The 13,243-nt window shown below is 40.0% G+C and overlaps 1 protein-coding gene across 3 annotated transcripts in view; it reads right to left on the reverse strand.

Annotated features, from left to right (window-relative positions):
* Window positions 1-12,558: 12,558 nt before the first annotated feature.
* RARB (retinoic acid receptor beta) overlaps window positions 12,559-13,243 on the reverse strand; it is a 400,124-nt gene continuing 399,439 nt past the window's right edge. For all 3 annotated transcript variants that reach the window (XM_072412402.1, XM_072412403.1, XM_072412404.1), the window contains one exon: window positions 12,559-12,986. In XM_072412402.1, coding sequence (XP_072268503.1) covers window positions 12,793-12,986 — 194 coding nt within the window. In that variant the 3' untranslated portion in view covers window positions 12,559-12,792. The remainder of the gene's footprint in view (window positions 12,987-13,243) is intronic.

Here is a 13,243-nt window from a genome sequence, read left to right on the forward strand (position 1 = left end):
TGCACAACAAGGGAGTTATTGCAAATGTACAGCATATTGTGAAAATAGTTTGTTAGCAGAGATAATCAAAATCTTTGACATTTATGTAAATGTAGGAATAGAAAGAACAAAAGTGAAATGTAAGTTTCTACTTTTTTTTGGCCCCAACCCTTCCTACTTTCTGTTTACTTTGTAAAACATTGCCGCACTTCACAAATTTGCCAGACTTATTTTTTTCTTAATGCAAGTGTTATAAGATCATATGACTGCTTTTTAAATGTTACGAGGATGAAATAGAAAAATAGAAAAATGAGTATGGGGGCATATGACAGCCTAAAATCTTAGTATGTAGCTGTGCAAATATCAGGTCTTTGCGATTCTTAAAACAGTTTTTTTCTTTTAGTGAGAAGCTGTGATGGCAGAGACATAAGCAAGTTTCACAGCGTTGGAGTTATGGACCCCTCATGAATTTTTTGAATCTCCAGGGAAAGTCAGCAAAGGACATTCACACTGAGATGTCACAAACACTGGGGGAGAAGTGGGCATTTCACCATTGAAGATGAGCCCCGCAGTGGGCGCCCCCAACCTGAAGTGACCTTGCAACCTGCGATGCTGTCCATGAGCTGATTATTGAGGGCCGGCGAATAACCGCAAAAAAGATAGCCCAGATACTTGACATCTAACAGGAGCGTGTTGGGTTTGTTATCACCACTATCCCAGACATGCGCAAGCTTTCAGCAAAGTGGGTGCTGAAATGTTTGAACAGTGATCAGAAGAAAGAACGAGTTGAAGCATCCAAAGCCGTTTAGGCCCATTTTGAAGCTGCACAGGACTTTTGGCTAGGTTAGTGACTGAGGATGAAACCTGGCTCTACATCCATGATCCTAAAACCAGGGAACAGTCAAAGGAATGGCGCCCCAGCGGGTCCCCACAGCCGAAGAAGATCCGGACCAAGACATCGGCCAAAAAAAGTCATGGCGTCTGTTTTCTGGGACAGAGACGGTATTCTGTTGGTGGACTACCTACCTCAGGGCTCTAGTATCACCGGACAATATTATGCTACCTGGACCAGCTGAAGGAGGCCATTAGGACAAAACGCCGTGGAAAGTTGACTAAAGGGATCCTTTTTATGCAGGACAATGCACCTATGCACACATCCAACATTGTGGCTGCCAAATTGAGCACCCTGGGTCTCCAATTGGTCCACAATCCCCCCTACTCACCTGACCTGACCCCTTCGGACTATTATCTGTTCCTGAATTTAAAGAAACACCCAAAGGGGCAACATTTGGACATTTCTGACGTCAAAGATGCTGCTGAGAGCTGGTTTGTGGCCCAACCAGGGACTTTTATTTAAACAATCTAGAAAAGCTGCAACTACGCTGTACCAAGTGCATCAGTCTCAGGGGGGAATATGTTGAATAAATGTGTTATTTCATAACTCTGGCTCTCTTCTTTCTGGGCAAAGCCAGGAACTTCTCAGGACCCCCTCGTACTAGTACATCTAGAAGTCAGGATAAGCTCATTTAAAAGGGGCCTTCAGGTCAGTTTTATGTACAGTATACATGTTATACATTCAGGTATTCCTGGTGAATTGTCTCTAATGAGTTGTCTTTTTATTGGTGCGAGAACTGGGCTTCCATTTATGAAATCTAAACCCTTCTTTCTTATTTCAGAAACCGAAAAAGACAACAGCATTTGACAATGATTCAGACGTGGACATCTTTCCATCAAAAACTGGCAATGAAAGTAAAACAAGGCAGCGGCCTGGCTGGGCCAAGAATATAGTGAAATATTTTGCAGAGTCTGATGATGAAGATGATTTTGCTATGTATTAGTTATGTGCCTGAAGAGCACCAAACATTCTTATTTTATGTGATGATGTATTTTTTATTTTTGATGTTTTTTTATTATCGTCGTAGGCATTTTAACATTTGTTGTTACACATACAGTTTTATGGGTTTTTTTCTACTTATGAAACTCATGTACTTGTATCAGTTTGACTTCTAGAAATGTTTTAGACTGCTGTGCTCAAGCTTTTAATTGTCCTCGGTGGTGGTGGTCAGGGGGTCATAGAGAGGGGAAAAAAAAGCTGCTTTTGAGGATGGAGAAGAAAAAAAACATAAAAAGACGGAAATACAGTAAAGTGTTTGTCTTTTCTTAAGGAAAACTGCTGGGCTTTAGGCTTGCACATAGGGGATGGGTACTAAAACCAAAAAGCACTTCCTGAACATACAATGACATGAATCGCATTGCCTTAGTATTTGTTTAGTGTTTTGTTGAGTAGAGTGTATCATGTGCTGCTCAATTACAACCTGTAATCCTGTGAGGTTTAACTCTCCATCCTTGCAGAGGTGGTGCAGTTGCACAGGAGCTTTTATCATTGCAGTTTCTTGCAACAAATAAAAGCTTGCTCAAAGTCAGCTGCTTTATTGGTCTATCCCTATCAGGTTCAACCAACTCTACATGAGCTGTGTTACAAAGTATTTTTGAAAAGGGGAGGAAGGGAGCAGTGAAGTATTTTTGCACAGAAAGCCCACTATGTTTCCATCACAACTACTTTATTAATGGCAATACAAATAAAACTGTAGGTGTATCTAAAACATTGTTTTAAACAATGTATGGATAAGCAAGCTAGGGTGTTGCTGACACTTACAGAAGAAAGAAAAAGAGAAAGAAAAAACTGTGCAGAACCCTGTTTACTTCTCTACCTCCTTGGGCAGTGTATTGTACTGCCTTGGTGGTGCAGGCGCTGTTTTGCTCTCTCTGACATACTGCCGTACTGCACAAGGATTGGTACCCTGGGTGTTGATAAGTGATCAGTTCCCCCAGTAGAAGTGGGTAGGACAGTAAGTATGTAAGTACATTATATTTTTATAAAGCAGAGAAGCCTGCACTGTGTCCCTGTTACTTAATAATATTTGTCCTCATGCAATATGAAGCTTGTGTTATAGGTAGGACAGAAGTCACGTTCTTATACCCGTGCAAGATGTGTTAAACAATAGGTTCAGGTCATACAGTACATGTTGCTTTTGAAAATACAAATTAATATTATAAATACTATATATATTTTTTTATCATATGGTACATTGAATTGTTTTAAGTTTGTTTGGTAAAATATTATGAAAAAGAAAAACAATTTTGTGGTGTTTTGGTAAGTCGTATTATAACAGGCGTTCCATGTACTGTTTGGGTTAAAACACGAATCGTTTTGCACAAAACATATCCCCAGAGAACGCACAGCTCATTATTCCCCAAGTGGTGAAAAGTGGAAAGGCAATTTGTCTTAACATGTTTTATAGTATTTTTCTCTACAGCTTGATTAGTCTAGTCTGTTTGATGAATGCTTGTAATTCCTGTGTGTTCTCTGCAAAGAATACAAAGATAGTGAGTTATAGACAAGTTAGTTTAGGTAAAAAAAAATTCTCTGGGGTGGGAGGGGCTGTCAATAAACTGTTTGCCAAAGTTAGAAGGGACCCAAGGTAATGCTCCACATCAATGCTGTGTAATAGCCTTATTATTTGTAGTTTATTATTTCCCCTTTTTTGAGATTGCTGCAAGATCTAGACACTCCAAATACAGCCATCCAAGTGGTCACCATCTATCAGACCTAACAGCACCTCATTCAGACTCTGTTGAACTGGAATGGAGAGGATAGCCTGGAAATGATCTTTGAGCACTGGGCTCTTGATAAATCATTTTCAGACCCTGTTTTAGTAACAATGTAACAATGGAGAGCTCTCAAGGTTTAGTGTTTAGTTAGTCTTATTTTTAGTGTTTAGTTAGTCTTATTTTTCTCATGTAAAAAAAACTGCATTTAATCATGTACAAATATATATATATATATATATAATGGTTATGTATACCTGTATGTATATATATATACATAAGCAAACAAGTGCAACATAACAAGAAAATGTGCTGACAATTAACATATGACTCATAGAGTAACATGAAGACACAGAAACAAAACTTCCAAAGCTTTGTTGACCACAAACAGTAACCAATATAAATCTGAGTAAAAGCCAAAAAAAAAAAAAAAATCAATAAATATGCATTGCTGCTAATGAATGAAATACTAGCAAGGACCCTTTAAAAAGAGAATCCACCAACCACTTAGTTGTAGTGTCACACCAGGGTAGGTTAATTAACCCTGCGATTTCTTGTCTCCTTGCTCCAGTGCTTTGAAAATCTCCTGCTCTCTCTCTGCTCTCTCCTTCCTCTTAGTATCCCTCCGCCTACCACGTGACCACACCCTCCAAAGAAGCCAATAGGGTTTACTTTCAGGGGAGGGCTTATATTTCACCCTTGCATGATTAGCATGCTAGGGCTTACTTTCGGAGTAGACGGGGAAAACACGGTAGGTTGTTTGAGCAGTGTACCAGGAGCTACCTTATTTGCTGAATTCAATAGATACCTTTTTAAAGCAGAAAAACACTTTTACACCTAAAAATTGCCAATAGGTAAGGTCTTTTGATAGAAAAGAATGCACAAGTCTGTTCTGCAAATAACTCTTTTAATTATATATTAACATGGGCGTGGGCAGTGCAATGCCTTCAGGCCTAGGAGCTGCGTGCAAATCTGTTCCCACCTTCCCTGACCAAGATGCTGCTAAGGATCAAGTTAAAAGAGCTATTATGAAAAATTATCCATCTTCCTTAGATCATTAAGCTTTTGATTCCAAGGCTGGAGAGGATACACTTTCAACAGTGAAGCTGTATGATCCAGCAAACCTGGTGTAGGATTTAAAACATTTGCTAGTGAATAGCAAATAGCTTTGAAGACATCCCTTCCAGGTTTGCTGGATCACCCAGCTTCACTGATGAAAGTGTATCCTCTCCAGCCTTGGAGAGCTTTAATAAATCAGGAGTGTAATGCGCATTGCTGTGCGCCAAGGCGGAATCGTTAGGTGCGCTTGAACTGTGTTCTATCAGTTGAAAAATGCACCAGCCAATTTTCAGAGAAGGATCCTTATTCCAGTAAGTTTTTTGTTTTATGTGTATATTGTTGTTTTGCTTTATGTGCCCTAATGTGTGTACATGCATGTATATATATATATATATATAAATATCTTTAATATATATATATATATATATGTATTTATGTGTGTACATATATATATAAAAGAGAAATTATAGGAAGAAATATGACAAAGAGGATTTTTTGGCTGTTGGGAATTATAGACAGTAAGCTCTTTTAATATTTGCACCCTAAATTATATTGTAATGTCCTTCTATTTGATTAATTCATTTTAAAAATACAATTAGGGTATGTCCAGACCTTCCTTGGGATCCAGCAATCTTGTGTGGCTCCCAGCTTAGTCACTCTTAGTCACTAAAGAACCAGCATCTGCACATTTACCAGCCAGCGGCAGTGTGCAGTACTGAACTGCTTACTGCTGTCCCCATTCATTCTCTATGGTGCTGCTGTGGCTCCTTCAGCCATGTGTTGACACAGGCCTGGTGGAATTTGTGAGCACGGGGTAGTTGTTCAGTTTGCTCCCCTGGTTCATATTCAATCAAGCAGATGCTGCAGCTTGGCTGATCCCCAGTCTGCTGATCATTTGCTGGTGGTGTCTGGTGTTCATGCGGTTGACAGGAGAACGACTTCAGGCCCTTTGTGAGGCATTGATGTTCAGATGTCCTCTTCTTCCTAGGTATTCAGGGCAACTGCCGTTCTGATACCCTGCATCCAAGTGTACCTCTGAATCGAAGGTTCGATGAGCTTTTGGGGAATAGTAGCCTGCAATGACTAATATACAGTATATGGTTAGCAAATAATGAGAGATGTTTCCCGCTTACTCCCTAAAATGATACCAATGTTCGTTAATTACCATGTTTTGTAAAAGAAAACAGATCCTTATCTTCTTGTGGGTTTGTGAATTGAGCCTGAACTATTTACATATTTTTAAAACCACTAAAAGACCTTTACAAGAAGCCTTGCCTAACCTTTCCGGGTATATGAAATGTGAAATATCCAGGCACAAATATAAGTGACATTAAAGATGTCCATTTCAAGACTTTATTATGACTAAAATTATTATGTTTGACTCATGTGATGGCATGTTGAACATATGGTGTGCCGTGAAGGGCCTCTCCATCTTGGGTTCCTGATGGTATAAGATTCTCTTGTAGTTGGTTTACCTAAAAAACAAATAGAAAAATGAAATCTGCAGAAAATCTCAGACTAAGTGCTTTGGAGATGCTTTCCTAGTGGCTTCCTCCTCAGCTAGTGCCAGTAGCCGGAGCTTTAGTTGGTTTACACCTGCTGTCCTAGCTCACTGACCAAGCATTGTCCAACTGAAAAATGACAGTTATTTAACTGTCCAAGGGAGACCAGCCTGTCTGCACTAGGCTTTGCAATGCAGTATCTGAAAAAAAAAAAGATTCCTATGAAGGATTAAACGCACTGTGAACTATTTACTAATGTTTTTAGAAAGGAAGCTTGTTTTTTTTCCAAGTCTAGCACAAATTTGCAAGAAACAAACCCTTGTAAAACAACATGACTTTGGCCTTTTTTTTTGAGGATACCTATCTTTCTTGCTTTTGTCAGCTTTTGTAATTGAATCTATAGTATTAAAATGTGTATGAAGGATTATAAAAATTATTTGAAATTGGTCACCGTTTAGGTGATGTTTGAAGAGTGCTTAGCCTTGTGTGGTATACAATACTATTAGTGATACCATCTAATCTCTTCTGTTCATACCTTATACCAGGCCCACACACCGTACAGGCCTTGGCCTGCCGCTAAACCAACACTTTGACGGCCAGAACAATATTTCTTAACTTTCTGTTCCCAATTGCTATGTTTCTTTTGCCTAATAACTCTTACATTTAGAGCAGAGTTTCCAGACCTTTTTAACATGGTCGAAACCCTTAAAATAAATTTAAGGAAACCACTGCTATAATTACTATATTTAGAATTACCAGTACAATAGCATGGTAGTTTTTTATGAAGAATGCCACCTACAATGTTGGTAATTGGGAGGAATGCCACCCGTACAGATAGCCAAAAAGATCACTGGTATGAGTTAAACTGAACTGAGAAGCACACATTTCTTGTTGCTCAAGGAACCCCTAGCAATCTCTGGAGGAACCCTGGTTTAGAAACACTGATCTAGAAGATTGCCACTCCTTCACAGCACAGAGCCACTGCCCAGCTCAGACTAACTGGCCGCTATCACTTCAAGCAGCAGCAGCTTTCACGGAAGATCACATCTTCTTATAGGCATTATGAATTTGTCACCACTGCACACATCTAGGTGTTTTCTGGTAGTACGTTGCCTAGCCTCAACCTGCAAGCTGTGGATCTGAAGAGCAGGTGGAATATTATTTCTGGAGAGATACTGCAGTTTTTGTGTTTCCTCAATCTCTTTTCAATGGACTTATGCACTAGACACACTTTGGGATGCTTGTCCATAATTTCTAATCGCATCCCAATACACATAATCACTCAAAAATGTACTTGAATCTCGGTGCATTCTGTTAAAAAGTAGGGTATGCTTGTGGTTCATTGGAACAAAAATGTCAAATGCCAGTTGTCAGTACAATTCTGTCTCATTCTGTCTTTGTGCACAAGTCTGACTTTATCAGTGTGGTACAGATATCATTGCTGCAGACTTGCTTCTGATGTTGTCAGTATGGGGCTTATTCTATCTCATTTTCTAGATGTGTCAGTCCTGCACTGTGACTCTACAGGGATAATATGGCTGTGAGTTTATGTATGTGTTATTATGGTACTGGTTGTGTCTCTTCAGAGTTTTCTTGTTCTTGTTCTTTGTTGTGTCAGTTCAGTACTTGTGTCTCTGTAGTCATGTCACAAGTTGGTTTTGCTCAGTTTGGTTTGAATTCAGCTCTCCTTTGTTTCACTATTTTCACCTCAGATGCCAGTTTGCATACTTAAGCTTTGAGGGCCCGCAAAGTGCTGGGACAGCTCTACTAGCACTCCGAATCTGAATATGGAGGCTAGTAGACTGTAGGTAAAGCTAGATTCAGTGGTTGTCATCTGTACAAGACCCCACTGTTGCACATAGCCTCACACGAGAATGGTTCCGGCCATTTTGGCCCCTAGACAGGACAGCTCTGCCCACCGGTTGATGCAACTGTCTTAAAACTTGTCTAAGGATGATTTGGGTAAAATAATTGTAAGACTTCAAACAAATTTCTTTCCTCCACAACTCTGTAGACTGCAGCTTAGCCTAAGCCACACCTTTTGATTTTCCACACTCAATGTCCACAATGAATCAGCTCCACAGTAGTGGCCATCTACTCACCCAGCCTCTGCTCCCCATTCCTCTCCATACTTGCTCCAGGCCAGGGCACTGTTGGCTGTCACAAACAAAGTGGACAGACAGTAGACAAGTTCATCTACAAAACTCTCTTCCCGGATGTTGCAGTTCGCAACTGAAGAGAAAACAGAAAAGTACTATTATGAGTTGCTGAGCTTGCCCAGCAATTCCTCCTCTCCTGTCTACATAAGCTTTCATGTAGTAGCTACGGGATGGAAGATGCCATTGGGCACTGATGCACAACCTTTTTTCAACTGGGGGCCGCTGTTGACATTGAGAAAAAACTTGCGGGCCAGAATGCAAACAAACATTAAAGAGTATGTTTGAAACTAGAATAGTTTGATGCTCATTTTATTAATGCAACATTTTATTAATGAAAGATATAAAACTAAAGCTATCATACATATTTGGCAAGCGGTGTAGGAAAAAGGAAGCTTTATACACGAGGATTATCTCACAATACAAGGTGGGCGGGGAGCAGCCACAGTTGATTGCCAGGTCTGTAGTACATGTCCACTCTCAGGATGCTCAGGAAGCTACCTCTCCTTGTAGCACAATTTCATAGAAAAATATAGGAGATGTATACGCCACATGCCCCGCAAGACAACTAGCCGGGACAGCAGCGAGGGACTAAGGAGAGGGCCGGATGTGGCCCGCAGGCCATAGGTTGGGCACCCCAGACATCAGCAAGTCTGTCTGGTATGTTGACATCTCCAACATGCCAGCACCAAGCTGCAGTCTCATTTTCTGCTACTGCTAGTTAGACAAATTGTTAAAAATGAAAATTTTCTGCTTCTGCTAAGTATGGAAATTGAGTTTAATTTATGTTAATTGAAAAACTGAACATGGTGTCCTCACTAAAACTGCTTGAGAGTCAGGAATCAGATCAATAGGAGCATTTTCCAAGTGAAAAAAGTATGTAAGTATAGGAGACAAACATGTTTGTATAGTAATGAAGGGGTAATTAGCATTAGGGTGTCACTCCCTAGCATCCCAATAATTGCATACTACAATAGGTTTTTATCTTAAGTGAATCAAAAAATGTTTCTGTAAATGTGACACTTTTAAACATTCTCAAATTCCTCTGCAGGTAAACTATTGTATTGTAATGGACTAAGGAACAATTACAGATTTAAAGAAAATGCCTTAAAATGTAAAGTTTATCCAAAAAATGTTGGCTCTGCCATAATATTAAAATCAGACCCTTTAATAAGCTTGGGACTGGTAAAAATATAAAATAGGGGCAGCAAGCCTGTGTGCCCTCCCCCAATCACAAAAGGTCCTCTGAAATCTGCCTTGCCAAAGAAGGTAGGGGAACAGAACAGCTGTAGCCACATTACTTTTGGCTAAATAAGACACCTGCCCTAAGGTAAAAAGGTCAATTTTTGGGGTGCATAACTCCAAAGTCAAGGGGTTTGGCGAGTGGGGAGCCTACTGAAATGTTGAAGCCCACTTTGATAAGTGGGTAACCAGGTATCTGGTCCCTCAGTCTGGGTACAAAAGTGAAAACGGGGTAAAGTAGTGTTGAAAGAAAGAAACCACATATTAAAAGGAAAATGTCTTCATTATTTTTTTTCAGCCTGGCTAGCTATTCACTCTGTGTTTCAGTAATATTTGTGTTTGTGTTGTTCAGTGAAGTCCAAACATCAGATCCCACAATGAACGAGGGCACGATCGCATGAAAGAGCTATACAACGTTCAGCTGTTTAATAGCCTTCAACAAAACCTGGCAACTTTCTGTAGTGGAATGTAATGTTTTTTTTTTTTATCCCTATAAAATACTAATTAATTAATATATTATTTACCAATATATTATTATTATTATTAATAATAAATTAAACTGCAAAATAAATACAAATAAACATTTTTTGGGGTCCCCCCTAATATTAAAACTCAGCCCCTTTTATAGACAATCCAACCAACCACTGTTTTGGTAGGTACAGGATATTCGATCTCTGTATCAGCTGGGAGCTACTGTACAGCTGTAAGCTCTGTGACACATTGCCCAGGGAGCCTTCTGGTTGGATGTCAGTCTCAGCCAATGGCTGAGCAGGGGCAGGGTCTTTCTTCTTCTGACTGCAGGGAGAGTTAGGATTTCCTGCACTGGTAAGTGAGCTGATTCTTTCTGCTCTCTCTCTGTCTCCTCCCCCTGCCTAGGGATTGAGGGATCATGCACAGCTCCTGGCTTGGTTACTCCACACCACTGGATCTTTAAAAAACGGCATCTGAGGTACTGAACCACTCACTGAGGCCTCTATGCATTCTCTATGGCAGGGGTCCGCGGCCAAGTAGACTGTCTGACAGGTGGGCCATGGCTCTGGCCAGTGCACCCCAGCGGGGTCAGGAAAAGAACCCTGCTTGGGGGGGGTACGCACCAGCCACAGCCGCGGACCACATCTCCGATATGCATCGCAGGGCGGTGGGTGGGTTGTGTCTCTGGACACAACCCGTCCACTCTCCCATCGCTGGCTGAAGAATCTACATGTAGCATCTCCAAGTTCTCTGGCCGGGTAGGTTAATTGAATTCCTCTGAAAAATTTCTTAGTAACATTAGACTATGACTATGGAAGGGACATTAAATTGAGAATTTCTCTAAGAGACACTGGCATGACTATGGACTTAAAGTGATGTGTATAGGAAATAGTAATATAATAAAAAAAAAAAAAAACAGGCTATTTAAAGAAACCAAAGTTAAGCGAAATGTCAACATGGCAACACTGCACCAGGCAGACAGCCTTCCACAGGAAAGTATTGTAGGCTGTGGTTTTTAACTTATGTTTTGCCCTTTGTGTGTTGTGTTTGGCATGGAAATGTCCACCACATGACCTGTGTACTCTCTTATACTTACAGTAAAATTTCTATCGTTTGATTCCCAAAGGAATCTTCTCTGGTCTCTTCTTATCCATTTTCTGTAGCAATAGGGAGGGTATATGAGTTTTTTAGAGCACAACTTTTTTGGTAGGGGGCAAATAGCCCAGCATTTCCTATTTCATCACCACGGTGCTTCCTATGGGGTGGGATTTATACCCCCACTTCTCCTGTTTTCCATTGCACTTCACAAAAATCATTAACCCTAATCACACGCATTAAAGAATACTTGGAAAGATTTAAAATAAATATATTTTATTCTTTGCCAGGAGACTCCATGGAAAAAAGGTAAACAGTATATGAACATAGAAAGCATTGTTTAACAATCTCATGTACAAACTGAGCCAGTGAAGAATACATCACAGACTTGCTAAAATATCATTCCCTCCCACCCCCCCAAAGTTCCAACTAGTGCTTTAAATGAGACCTATGAACACTTTTTTTTTACGTGTTAACGTCTACTGTGGCATCACTGTTGCTGTGATCCAAACTTAAAAAAAAAAAAAAAAAGTTGGGCTTTTAGTGTTTTGAAGTGTGGGGCTGAAGCAATATACTATAGCCACATTGTGCCAGTTAAATGGGAAAGCCACTGTAATGTATGTTCCATCTCCCTTGTACCTGGTAACAATGTGCAGCTCAGTCCTTACTGAAGTTCCTCATTTATACTCATATAATGTAGCAGCCCTACAGCTGGGTTCTGAGAAAGTACTGCAACTTACACCATGTGTTTTGCTATCAAAATACACACCAATGGTGTTCTTGATAAAGTTTTGCAGACTTCTATTAAGTAGAGCTGAGCTCTTAGGCACAGAGGAGATGTATCCTGGTAAATCATAAGGGGAACGTTTTATGCTAAACCCACTCATAAGTAGTGAATCACACACAAACATTTCTCCAATGGCTTGTGAACAAGTAAACATGGAAAAATAAACAGACAAAAATAAAAACATTGTAACACTGGAAAGTGCCTTTGAGGCTACAATTACTGCAGTAATGCACCTGTAAATATCCGCCAAGACAATCACATCTGTTTGATCCACCTTCATAAAGTGACACTGACAACTCTACAATGAAATGTCTTCTAACTGAACAAGCAGTTACTCCGATACAACACAGTCTTCAGATAATGTAGTGAGCGTTCTTCCATGTAGAGTGAAGCATAGAAGAAACGCGATGCAGTTGTGGGCATGTTATGACCTAAATGACAGCGATCTTTACGTGGGTATGTTCAACAATCCAGTTTGTTACCTTTAGTCTTGATCATTTCATGTATGCAAGACAGAAGGAAAGCACCAAACATCCAGCAAAGAGAATGGTAAATAGATTATGTACAAAGTCAAGAGTCTTCCAAGATCATGCAATCTGATGATCAGAAGAGAAAATAGATTTAGCTTTATTTCTTGTTCTGTTAAATGGCTGCTTTAGTGTTTTTTTTCCTTTCTTTCATTTTGTCTACTTGTAAGAGTCCAGCGAAGTTAAGAATGTAAACAGCAAAAAGTATATAGGTATATATAAATCGAAACCAACTTGGTCTTTTACTTTTTTAGGGTATCTGAGTTCAGAGTCTGCAAATTCAGCAGTGGGGGTACAGTCTGCTTCTTGCTTATCATCCCTGTGTGCATATAGTGTTAGGAATGTCTGAAGTGGAGGAGAGGGTCCTATTGCACCTGTGCGCATTTGCTGACCCGCTCGTCCTCTGAAGTGGTTGAGATGCTGTGACTGTGCTCTGGTGGGCTCTCGCTGGGACTGCACGCTCCTGCCTCGTGTCCCTCTGAGTTTTCCAACATTTCCTGAATAAGAGGAGGCATTGATCCAGGGATCTCCAGCTTTAGTGTGATAACACGTTCTGCACCTGCACAATAAGACACAAGGATCATTAGAATGCTTGTTCCTTTACTATACTGGTGTTGGGAATGTTTTTCATTTATTCATTTATTTCATCTTTATACATTTTTAAACTGATAAATATATATACTATTTACATAAAATCTTTGTAAGAGTGGCTAATGATAGGTAAGAGTGGTAATGATAAGAACCTAAATTACCGTATTTTTCGGACCATTAGACGCTCCGGACTATAAGACGCACCAGGTTTTCCGCACGGGAAAA

Source organism: Pyxicephalus adspersus, chromosome 5 (genome assembly GCF_032062135.1).
Source record: "Pyxicephalus adspersus chromosome 5, UCB_Pads_2.0, whole genome shotgun sequence".
Lineage (NCBI taxonomy): Eukaryota > Metazoa > Chordata > Amphibia > Anura > Pyxicephalidae > Pyxicephalus > Pyxicephalus adspersus.